Source organism: Marmota monax, unplaced genomic scaffold (genome assembly GCF_021218885.2).
Source record: "Marmota monax isolate L192 unplaced genomic scaffold, Marmota_monax_Labrador192_F-V1.1 WCK01_AAM20220418_F8-fsc00207, whole genome shotgun sequence".
Classification (NCBI taxonomy): domain Eukaryota; kingdom Metazoa; phylum Chordata; class Mammalia; order Rodentia; family Sciuridae; genus Marmota; species Marmota monax.
The window spans coordinates 1,516,451-1,529,173 of NW_026692713.1; the positions used below are offsets into that span (position 1 = coordinate 1,516,451).

General features: G+C 42.4%; 1 protein-coding gene across 9 annotated transcripts in view; it reads left to right on the forward strand.

Moving 5' to 3' along the window:
* Window positions 1–12,723, forward strand: part of Wdfy4 (WDFY family member 4) — a 282,996-nt gene that overhangs the window by 124,774 nt on the left and 145,499 nt on the right. For 6 of the 9 annotated variants that reach the window (XM_046446708.2, XM_046446712.2, XM_058579999.1 and 3 more), the window contains exons 34-39: window positions 272–383; window positions 1,577–1,734; window positions 4,119–4,357; window positions 6,404–6,525; window positions 8,125–8,310; window positions 10,091–10,227. In XM_046446708.2, the coding sequence (XP_046302664.1) occupies window positions 272–383; window positions 1,577–1,734; window positions 4,119–4,357; window positions 6,404–6,525; window positions 8,125–8,310; window positions 10,091–10,227 (954 nt within the window). Of the gene's footprint in view, window positions 1–252; window positions 384–1,576; window positions 1,735–4,118; window positions 4,358–6,403; window positions 6,526–7,866; window positions 8,025–8,124; window positions 8,311–10,090; window positions 10,228–12,723 lie in introns of those variants that run through there. The other 3 variants (XR_006852139.2, XM_058580001.1, XR_006852140.2) reach the window with 3 other exon arrangements.

The following is a 12,723-nucleotide window of genomic DNA, read 5'->3' on the forward strand; positions in this document are numbered from 1 at the left end:
TCTCAAGGGGGTGCTGGTACACTCTGTGTCCCATAGTCAGCCTCATCTTGGGCACCTGCCAGGTGACCTTTGACTGTGGACTCCCCCACTTATTCACCCCTGGAAGTAGGTCTTGCCTACTAGATAAGGCAGCTCAGTGAGCAGAAAGCAATGCCTTGGAGGAGGCCTAGTTGTGAGTGGTCAGCTGGGTACTATTGCACCTGCTGGGCAAGGGGTTAAGGGGACATTATGGCTATGCGACTGCTTTCTCAGTCCCAGGCTGTGCTTCCAGGCTTGTCCAGACAATGCCACCAGCCAACAGAAGCGTGACTTCCAGTCTGAGGTCCTTCTTTCTACCATGGAAATATTCCACATCATGAGTGGAGGCAACATGGCACTCAGAGGTGAGTGGATGACTTGGTCCTTCCTGTTTCTGGCATTCAGCTGATGATGGCTAATCAGGAAAGCTAGTATTCATGCTTACTCCTGATTCTGACTATGGGGTACCTCATCCTCCATCTGGGCGTATCCTCCATGTATCTGCAACAAGAGCTCATTGACCCCTGCCCAGTGAGGGATGAGATGCTTTCTGCTTTCCATGACACCCCTGCTATCACTGTGCCACTTGGAGACAAAAGGTCTTCCTGTCCTCTGGGTTAAAATTGACTTTTCTTTAGCTTCAGTACAAATGTGACCCCTTCCCATAAGAGAAGTCCAAACGGCAGGGATTCCACAGTCTTCTGCTCAGCATCTTGTGCTGTGCACCTGTGTCTGGGTACTGAATAGGTACTTGACAAATGTTTCTTGAACAAATGAAGCTGGATTAAGATGCTGCCTTTGCTCTTCAGAATTTGAGCTGGAGACTTCATCAAAAAACAGTTCCAGGGCAGCTGCCCCTTCTCAGGGAGCTTAAACAAACATTCTTTCTGTGGTTTTTGAGACACAGAAATCCCTAGCTACATGACTTATCTCCTAGACTCTGTCTTGCCACAACATGAAAACCCTAGCTTTCTGGTCTTTCTCCTGGAATGCTTGATGTGTGAGAGAAGCAGAGCAGTGAATTCAGTGTGGTTGGGAAGCCCCTGTGGGTCCTGGCTGTGTCCATGGACAGCAGTGAGACCCAGGGCAAAGGCCTGGATCTGTGAGTCTCTGAGTGAGGATGACAACTGTAGCTGATTCACAGGGTGTTTCTAGAGATTAGCTGAGATCACCACACACTCATCCAAGCACAAATGTAAGTGTGAGCACAAATGCACGATCAGCTTTATGGCTGTATCTTCTTCCAGTGCAACAGCAAGAACTCAGGTCAGCACAATGCCTTCTCATTTGCATTAGGCATTAAATTCTCCTCCATCCTTATTCTGAAGAGTCACTGGAAGAAATGCTTCCTCTTGCCTTTCTCACAGCTTGGTTTCTATCACTGGCCAGATTAATCAAGATCAATTTACTTTGTGGGGGTGTTCAATAAAAGACTCCACCTTTGGAACAATGGGAATCAGAGATGAGTAAGACATGGCTGGTTATGAGGAGGGGCCAAGATTGTTGTGGAGAGAAGCATATTTAGACTCTCATCTTGGTCTATCTTTACTCCACTCAGGCAGTAAAGAGCCTCAGCCAAACATAGAAGCTGCTGCCGCTCCTTCCCTATCAAACATCTCCTACTTCACCCAGAAGCTGGTGGAGAAGCTGTATGGTGGGATCTTCTCAGCAGACCCCAGACATATTCTTCTCTTCATCACAGAGCACATCATGGTGGTAAGAACCTGGGATGGCTAGGGTAACAAGACACCTCTTTGTGACTGACCAGGAGTCTGTGTGACATACCTGGTCATTGCTCCTTTGGTCTAGCTGAAATTTTGTCCTTTGCTGAAACAGAATCTGAGCTGGGTGGGAGGAAGAAAGCAGTCCTTTAAGACCCAGGAAATTTCTGGTGGCTATTGAGTGCCCTGCAGGGCTTACCTGCAGGACCCCTGGAGATACTCCTCACCCTCAGCTCCCTGCAAGGCACCTGACCTCTGTCCCTCTCAGACTCTACTTCCTTCCACTTGAGTTTTACCATGATTGTTGGTTTAACCTTAAGTATTGTTATTTCTTATGAGCAATGAACAGGCCAAAAAGGTCTTCGACCTAAAGGGCCTATTTTCTTTTCTTTTTTTAAATTGGTTCTTTTTAGTTCTACATGACCCCAGAATTCATTTTAATATAATTATGCAAGCATGGACTATATCTTATTCTAGTTAGAGTCCCATTCTTATGGATATACATGGTGGTGGGATTCACTGGGTTGTTTTCATCCATGTGCATGGGAAACTAGGTCAGATTCCTCCTGCTGTCGTTCCTTTGCTTATCCCCCTTCTTTTCCCTCCATTCCCCCATTGTCTAATCTACTGCCCTTCTGTTCTTCCCCTCACCCCCATATTGTGAGTTAGCTTCCACTTATCACAGAAAACATTCCACCTTTGTTTTGGGGGGACTTGCTTACTTCATTTAGCATGAGAGTCTCCAGATCCATAATATCTACTTCCATCTATTAATCTTTCTGCCCTCCTGAAATCAAGGCAGGACTCCATTTTTACCAAGTCCTATTATTCTTGTTCATAGCCACACAAGCAAATGCATGCCTACAGAGCCATCCTTAGATATACACAGGTTCACAGAGAAAATTATAACCCCAAACTCCTAGAGTTGCCTTTCTCACAGCTTGGTTTTAGATCCCTGCCTCCCACTGCATGCTGGGGCCCTTTGCTTACAAGCTTCTGTGAGCTCTTTACTTGAACTCATGCAATGAGTCGCTCGTTATCAAAGTTGTCCTGCCTGTAGGATGTCTGTGACTCTTGGAAAGGACCTTCTCTTATCACACTAGAACTGCCACCCACAGATCCCAGGACTGGGTCTCAGCACAATGCTGTTCTGGGTGATGTATAGGTTGAAACCAACCTGAAAATAATATATTGAGAGGTTTTTTCAGGAATGACTCCAAGAAGGGAGAAAGAGTTTCTTTTCAGCTCTGGGAAGATTAAAATCAGATCCTTGGGAAGTTGTGTTGAGAATAAAAAAGAGTTTCTGGTGGTCAAAGAAATTCTCAGAACCAATTCCGAAGAGCATGTACCTGCCAGGACTGGTGTGCATTTAGGTGGTACCAGGCACCAGGACCTCGATTCTCCCCAGCCCTTAACCTCAGTTTGAGAGGTGCAGGAGGAGCAGGAGAGAAGAGGGATGAAGACTTGACTCCCAGATTAAAACAGGTTGAAATCAAACTGAATTACATGGGGGTAGAAACACCTGCACTACTTAAAAATTCCAAGGGAGCAACCTTTGGCTAACAAGTGACTTTCTAATAGACTAGAAACTTTGCATGTGATTTGTGATCTGTGAACTGTTTTCACCGAAGCCCAACAGGTATGAACTAATCAGTGTTGAGGCTGCTAATAACTTGAATATAATGTATGAAATATGATATGTCAAGAGCTTTGTAATGTTTTGAACAACCAATAAAAAAAAGAACTGTCTCCCCCTCTAAATTTCTCATAAACTAAAATACATTGGACTCCATTCCCTTTAGACGATATCGTGATTAAGGGCATGGCTCAAGTGTCCAGTGTTTCTTTGACCCTTGTCCTTCCTGACCACCTAACCTCTCTGGCCTTGACTTCTTATCCCTAACGTGGGGTAATCTTAGTATCTACTTTATGGTGTTAAGACATTTACATGAAGCAATGTATTTAAATTTATTCAAATCAATGGAAACAAAACTTAGCATCACCAGGAATATTGTAAATAATCTATACATGAAAATAATTATTAATACAATTAGATATTACTAATAGCATTTTCACATAAACTGAATGTCAACTGTGTTACCAGTATTTCAGAAGTCTCTGGCCACCAAATCTATTTTCCATAATATGACTGTAGTAAATTTTAAACTTTTTAATTACACAAGTTCTTACCCAAATTCTGAATTGCCCTTATTTATCGTTTTATTAAACAGAATCTCAAACTAGAAGAAATTAGCACTATTTGAATTTAAGATCATGTCATTTTTTTGATCATATTATTTTCATGGTACACTGGATCAGTATCTAAAATTGCAAAGTGTGCAGAAGTGTATTTATATGTGTCTTATTTTTATGACTCAGGTCATCGAGAATACCTCTTCTCAAAGAGAGACTGTCATCAGTGCTTTATACAGCAGTTTGAACAAAGTCATTCTATATTGCCTCTCCAAGCCCCAGCAGTCCCTGTCTGAGTGCCTCAGCCTTCTCAGCATCCTGGGCTTTCTACAGGAGCACTGGGACATTATCTTTGCCACCTATAATTCCAACGTCAGCTTCCTCCTGTGTCTCATGCATTGCCTTTTGCTGCTCAATGAAAGAAGGTAGGAGCTGCCTGCTTATTTCCTTGACTGCTGGTGTTCAGAATAGAAAAAAAAGAAGACTGAGAAGGAACTAGATTGAGGTCAATATAAGTGATATAAACTTTTTGCTTATCCAGTTGTCTAAATTATGTGCAGCATTTGATAGTATGGTAAATAATCCTCAAACATATTCATATGATTGAGCAACTAGAAACATCCTGCAATAATAATTAATCCTATTTCTATAATTCTACACTGTAAGATACTTTATTGATTAATTTTTTTTCTTGTACCAGGGATTGAACCTAGAGGCATTTAACCACTGAGCTACATCCCCAGCGCTTTTAAAAATATATTTTATTTAGAGACAGGGAAGAGAGCACTGTAGCATGTTATACTTTGCTCTTGTCCTTTTTATTGCTTAAATTTATCCCAGTACAAAGAGACAGGGTTTTGTTAAGTTGCTTAGGGCCTCACCAAGTTGCTAAGGATGGCTTTGTACTCAAAATCCTTCTGCCTCAGCATCCCGAGTCACTGGGATTATAGGCATGTGCCACCATGCCCAGCTTGATTTAATTTTTTGAGGCAGGAAATGCTAACATTAAATGTACACACTGATTCTTTTGATACAGACAGATTTTTAGAAACATTAACATTTGATAAAGGCAATTCAAATATGGGAAAAAATCATATAATACACTGTATTGTGCAAGCCAGGAATAATTTGTCTTGCAGACATACACAGACACAGACACACACACAGACACACACCCACACACAAAAACAAACAAACAACAACAACAAAAAAAAACCATATGTTCAGTCTATATCATATGAAACCATCTCCTTGGCATCATGTGGCTTACAAATATAATCTCTTATTAAGAGGGCCATGGTTGAGTGTAGGGAAGAGAGGATTGTACCATGTTACACTTTGCTCTTGTCCTTTTTATTGCTTAAATTTATCCCAGTACAAATTACAAGTTTGATCACTTAAATAAAAATTCCCCGAATCCTGTACACATGACCACTGGACACCACAAAACACTGAAGCTGACCTGTCTTAAAGCTCTCTGGGAATCACTGGGGAGTCCTCCTAGACTAGAGGAGGCACTTGTCCTTTTATTGGTCTGAAATGAAAAAAGATATTTTCAGTGTATATTTAAATGTGGGGAGGTTTTCTTTCTTTCTTCACATTTCCAGAGTTAAGCCCTAGCCATATTGAAAGCACAGGTGAAAAGAGCAGAATTCCTATTGGATTTGTGTGCTCAAAATGACATCCTCCTCAGAGACTTCTATGTAGCAAAATCACCTCCAACATCCCCAAATTAATTTATTGTAGAAATTTCATGAATTGGGCATTTTCATATGTTGGCATTTTTTTATTCCCATGTTTATTATTTTAGGTTCAATTTATAAACATTTGTTTATTCAGTCCAGGAGGCTGAGAGGGGCTCTGAAATGAGGGCACATAGACATTCACGTGATAGGGACTACCAGATTCCTGGGGAACTGAATACATAACCACTGTGCCCCCACTTAGAACTGACTACATCATGTGTGGAAGCCTGGCAAAATTAAAATGTAGGGACCACATTTAAAATTTACCAAGAACTTAAAGATGGTGATAGCAGAGTCCAAGTATGGGGCCCTTCCAAGTTCAGGGCCATGTGAGACTACATTCAAAGCAGAACAAAATCAATGCCAAACAAAGGAAAATTCAATACATTGGAAGTACACAAGAAATGATCAATTCTGATTACAAAGAACCAGAAGAGGGTTCAGGGGCCTGCTGGGACCATGAGTAGCGCTTCTCAAGATAGACTTCATATGAAGATAAGGTGTTTTCCTATTATCCAGAAAAACGTTGTGCAATATCTGCTGTGGAAATTATTATGCATTTTCTTTAACTTGATTTAACACATTTTCCATACTGATATATACTGGGTTTGAAGGATGGTTACTTATAATAGAGAACCATGGAATAGTCTCAAATTTGAGTTTATAGTAAAAACAACAATAACAAAAAAACAAACAAACAAACAAAACAAACCTCTTGTCTATTAGTTATCCAGAAGGATTTGGATTGGAACCCAAGCCTAGAATGACTCCTTATCATCAAGTCTTTCTTTCCCCAAATGAAGAAGTAAAAGAAAAAACAGAGGAAGACTTCCCAAGTTTGAGTGATGGTATGTCTTATTTAGTGTTTACTTTTTGTATAGGGGGATTGTATAGGGGGATGGATAGTTGTATCTGCAGAGTTGCATCCTTCAGTCTGTCTTTCCAAAGTTAAGAAAGCAAATACTATTAAAGAAAATTTCAAAGATCAGAAGAGGACTTAGGAAATCCCAGAGTGAGGAAGTAGCTCAACAAGTTTACATGATAGAAAATAACACAGGAATGATTGTTGTATCTTAGAAATGAAATGAAAAGGGATAGATGGGTGGATGGGTGGATGGATGGATGGATGGGTGGATGGGTGGGTGGATGGGGGATGGGTGTATGGATGGATGGATGGATGGATGAATAGAAAACTCTGTAGGACTTGGTTCCTCTATAAGCTTGGCCTACTTGCTTAAATCCCTGGGCATCTCACTGTAAGTTGAAACTGGCAGACCATCTCACCTATCTCAAGCCTTTATGCCTAGGGATAACTTAGCTTTGTTCCTTAGAAAATGGGGAAAGAGTTAATAAATTCATTACTATCTATAAGACTTTGGGCTTGATAAATTTTGTTCTTGGATTTACTAATGTCAACCCAAGTTAAAGGCATTGTAAATTTATATATAACAAATGTATGTTTATATCTATATATATATATCTATTTTACACACACACACACACACACACACAGCAGGCAGTTCCATGTGTTTGAAAGATTGCACACTCTACCTCTTGATCCAGGAAGTAGAAGCTTTTGTCACTTTGATTTGTGACTGTGCCACTTTGTGATATCTTGTGATATAAAATCTTATGCACAAGTACCTCTGTATTCTGGTCACACAGGTGCCTAAAGAAAGTGATCAAAAATCTTGTGACTTTAAAGTTTATACAGACACAGTTTTAATGACAGCATGAATGTATGCACTTTGGTACTTGGATGGTAGAGCTGGACTGGGTAACATCCATTTCTCGATGTTAAGATAAATAGATTATAGAAGGTTAGAACCAGAGAGGGGCCCATTGATTCAAGATTAGGAAATTTAGGCACAGTTTGGGGACTGTAGATGCGGGTTCAGCAGGCAGAGTTGGCTTAGTATCTGAGCAAACCTAGGGAATGAGGTGGGTGGGTTCTGGGAAGTATCATCAAATACTAGGAAAAAAGGATTGGATTAGGTCCTGAGCCTCTGGTCACAATCTAGAGCTTGAAATCCATTCCTCAGGCCAAAACATATGGGGAGGTTGAAAGAAGCTGTTTAGGGGGAGCTGGCTTGTTACATAGGGTCACACAGGGCATCTCTCTGGTATCTAATGGAATTGGCAGGGGATCAGGGGAAGAGGTTCACTCCCATCAATCACTCTCTTTCCAGACCTGGACACATCAGGCAGGTGTGACTTGTTAAGAAGTTAGACACAGGGAAAGGCCATCTTTTGGGGATGTTGGCAGCATTGTGTCAGCCCTGTGGCTCTGCAAGCTGATTACTTCTGGCTGGAGTTTTCAAAGCTGGGGGTTGATATGCAAGACATTAAGCAAGAAGTATGTAGGTAAAAGCTTCCATGATATGCCATCTTTTCGCCCTCTCTGGGAGTGAGGCTGTACTGATTGTGCCATGTGCTCTCTCTGCTAGTCCAGCACAATATCCAGAAGACAGTGCAGACTCTCTGGCAGCAACTTGTGGCTCAGAGGCGGCAGGCACTGGAGGACACCTTCAAGATCGATCTCTCTGTGAAACCTGGAGAGAGTGAAGTGAAGATTGAAGAGGTCACCCCACTCTGGGAGGAAACGTTGCTCAAATCCTGGCAGCACTACCTAGGTCTCTCTCCATTCGGCTCCAGGGGATGGGAACTTCTGGGTTTTATAAAGCCAGATTCCTCTGAGGTTCCACTCGGGATCCAGAGCCTTTTCTACTCAAACCCTCTATCTTATGCCTTTGGTTGGGGTTTATATCCTTGAAATTTCATGTATCTTTCTCACAGAGAGTGAATGCTGCTTTCATTTTGGATGAAAGAAAGGTTACAAGTACCACCCAAACAAGTAGATCATAGTCTCTCCAAGGAATGGGCACTGATTGGGTCAAGGCTCAGGGCCCTGGAGTTCTAGATCCCGCCCTGATGTTCCCCTGCCAACTTGGAAACCTTGCACCAAATTATGCAACAACAGTGAGCCTTGGGTTCCTAGAGTCCTGACATTTAAAGAAGTGAATGTCTTCAACCCCAAAATATTAATATGATAGAGCTCAACACTTTTACCTGCATATTAGTTAATGCAGCTGCAAGAATAAGGTCTTAATTTTTTAAAAACTTTTTTTTTAGTTATAGATGGCACAATATCTTTATTTTATTTATTTATTTTTATGTGGTGCTGAGGATAGAACCCAGTGCCTCATGTGTGCAAGGCAAGTGCTCTACCACTGAGCTATAGTCCCAGCCCATTAATTTTGTTTCTAAGGAGGTCCTTGCTCTCAAATTATGGCTCCTATCCTTATTTTAAGTATTTTAGCATTATAAAATTCAGAGTGATTCAAGACTTTATTTTTTTTCCGTCTAAGTGCCCTGGACCATCCAGAGGTATGGAAACTTTATTTAACTAGCTTTTCAAGTTAGTCCAGGCAAATATGTATGTACATATCTGCCTTAGTCTATTTGTACTGCTTAAAGAAAATAATCACAAAATAGATAATTTATAAATAATAGTTATTCACTCACAATCCTGAATGTTAGGGAGTCCAAGTTACAGGCACCAGAAGATTCATTGTCTGGTAAAGGCTCTTTCTGCTTTCAAAGTAGCACCTTGTTGCTACATCCTCTGGAGGGAAGGGACACTATATCCTCATATGGTGAAAGGGTTGAAAGAACAAAAGGGCCCAGACTACTTTCCTCCAGTCCTTTTATAAGGCACTATAGATTCAGGAGGGCATGGCCCTCATGACTTCATCACCTCCTAAAACAATATACTTCTTAATACAGCCACAGTGGGAATTAAGTATCCACATCAATTTTGGAGAGAATATATTTAAACCATAGCAATAATTATGTACTTACATGTACAAGTTGAAGCCAAAATGTCAGATTGCACTTTAGGGAAAAGTATGATAAAATTGGATACATATACCCATGCAAATACAATGGAATAAAAAGGCAAGATGGACCTTTAACTTACAAATGGCTCTCTTTTGGCCCACAACCAATATTGAGCAGTTTCTTTGTTCTAGGTGCTATATACACATAATTTTGTGTAATCTTCATGATACCCCCATGAGTTTAGATATGATTTATTCCCATTTTACAGGATGAGAAAACTGAGGCAAGGCAACATTAGCTAACTTGTCCAATATCTCACTAAGTATCAGAAAGTCATGGAGCTAGGAGTTTAAGCTAGGTCTGGTGACCCCAAAGTCCACACTGTGTTTCTTAGCCAAGGGAGTACCAGAATATGTCAGTGTGAGCCACAGCCTGGGCCGTTTCCCTTACTGGATTTAGGCACACTATGCTTGTATCCCCTGGCTGGCCCTTTGAAAGACAAGCCAGCTGTCAAAATAGTGTATGTTGTTCTTTCAACTTCAACTCTAATGTTCTTTGCTTCTCTGTCTCCAGCATCTGAGAAGAAGTCACTGGCCAGTCGCTCGAGTGTCACACACCAAAGCAAAGTTGCTTCATGGAGTGAGAGCCTGTCCTCAGCCATGAGGCTGATGCCTGGGCGGCAGGCCAGGGACCCTGAGTGCAAGGCCGAGGTGAGCCCACACTCCTTTTCCTTAGAGATTGTCAGGCATTGTCTTTAAGCCTCACGAGTCTCTTTTCTGTTGTCTATCACTGGACGTGATCTAATGCCATGTTCTCTGAGTGCCTGAGGGTGTGTGTGTGGTTCCCAGTTGAGGCTACATGCAGTGAAGCCGGGTGGTAAGCAGGTTTTAATGTCAAGTGAATGTGGGCTCCCTTTTGGTGCCAGGAACAGGTGTTCCTTACGGGATTGAAAACTAAGCCCGTTCTTCTTCCCATTCTCTTTGGAGTTAACGTGTGTTCAGAGGGAACTAGTCGATGCTCAGCAGGACCAGGGTGTGTAAGCACATCCAGGGGGACTAAACCTGACTGTCTAGGTGGCTCCATTTCTAGGAGACACAGTGATGGGCCTGCTTGACTGTGTGGGGCAGAGTCATTGAGGTTTTCCTAATCTGCTTTTTGAAAGCCATGTAACAAAATCATTCCCAAACTCAGTGACTCCAAAGAATTTGGAGCACAGTAAGAGAATAGGGTCTCTGCTCCATGATGTCTACAAATCAGCTGGAATCTGAATTAGTCAGTTTTTCAACACTGTGACCAAAATACTGAGCAAGAACAAATTAAAGGATGAAAAGTTTATTTGAGCTTACAGTTTCAGAGGTTCAGTCCACAATTGGCCAATTCTGTTGTTCTGTACACCAAGGAAGAGAGGTGTGGCAGGAAAATGGTACAAAAGCTTATCACCTTATACTAACCAGGACACAGAGAGAGGGGGCGGGGAGGGAGGGGGTAGGAGAGAGAGAGAGAGAGAGAGAGAGAGAGAGAGAGAGAGAGGAGACAGGGACAAAAATATATAATCCCTAAGGCATCTCTGCAGTGACCCACTTCCTCTAGCCATGCCCCACCTGCCTATAGTTACCCCTCAGTAATCCATTCAAATTATTAATACATCAAATGCATTAACCCACTGATTAGGTCCTAGCTTTCATTATCTAATCTAATTTTACGTCTTACATTAACATAGGAGCTTTGGGTGGGGGGGACACCTTATATCCAAACCACAATAGGATCATCAAGAACCCAAATACTTAGACACCTGGTGTTTGCTGCTGTCTTTAAGTTGACACTTTAGCTGGGACTTTGGCTGGAACACCTACACATAGCCTCTCCATATGAACTGGGCTTTCTTACAACATGATGGCAGAATTTCCAGAGGTAGTGATGAAAGGGTAGTGGGGGAGGAACGAATGAGAACACACACCAGGCCAAAGCCACACTGCTTTTCATGACCTCTCTTCAGATATCACATTGTTGAGACAGGCAGAGAGTTCTGCTCAGGTTCCAGGGAAGAGAACAGGACTCCACCTCCCATATAGGAGTGGCAAATTTCTACATGAACATGTGAGCTTGGAGGTACTGCTGGGGCTCTTTGGAAAGCACAATCAGGCTTGTTTCCCCCAATGCTGGGGTCATGGACTTATCTTTAGAGGCAGACTTGTTGCTGCTGGATAAGATCTTAGGGTCAGGAGACTCTGGAACAAATTCCTTAATTTCCCTGAGTCTTTGTCTCCTTATCTCTACAATGGAGCACATCACTATAGGAAGAGGAAAGGGCCCCCCAGGGAGATGCAGCAGATAGCTGACATAGTCTACCTCTCAGCCTGTGCAACTTGGGAAATGAGGTGAAGCCCAAGCTCTACCACTCAGAATGGGCACTGGTCAGTGACTGGGAGACACAGCCAACAGATGAGTAGAAGGGAGGAGCAAAGGGCTGCCTGCAGCTGCCCACGAAGCTGGGGAAGGAGGCTTTCTTCCTACCAAAACCTAGGAATCATAGTCTCCCGGGGAGCAAGGAGAAAGAACCTAAACATGGAAGGGAAGACCAGAAATGAGCTTGACTGGGCTGCCCTGCCACCTGGTTCTGAGAAGTGAGGAGAAAGCCTGCTCTCATCCAGGCTGCATCCTGAGGGGCACTGGTGTTTTGAACACACTTCTCATTCATCTGTTTAACAAATATTTATGTTGAGTACTCACTTTATGCCCTGTTTTAAACACTAAGGTTACCGTGGAGAACAAAACTGATATATTCTCTGCATTTATGGACCTGGATTCTAGGGAGTGAAGGTAGATGATAAGTAGATAGATAAATTTGTAAATGTTGGAGGTGTGGCTTGCAATCAGGAAAAATTTAGCAGCATAAAGGGAAGAAGGCAGAGAGAGAGGTGCCCAGATATTTAGATGGAGGAGGTTTGCAAAATTGTTTCTAACAAGGGGTTATTGGAGATTTGAGAAAGAACATGATCCAAGTGAGGCTCAAGAAGAGAACAGGTCAGGCTGAGAGGACATTACATCATGGCACTGAGGCAGGCACATACTGGGTGTCCCAGGGCAGCAAAGGCTTGTGTGGCTGCACTGAGATGGATAGAGGCATCTGCGGTCACCGCAGCTTCCAGGCAGCCATGGAGAATGTCTCCCTGAGCTTTTAGCACCAGGAAGAACTGTGTGCTTCC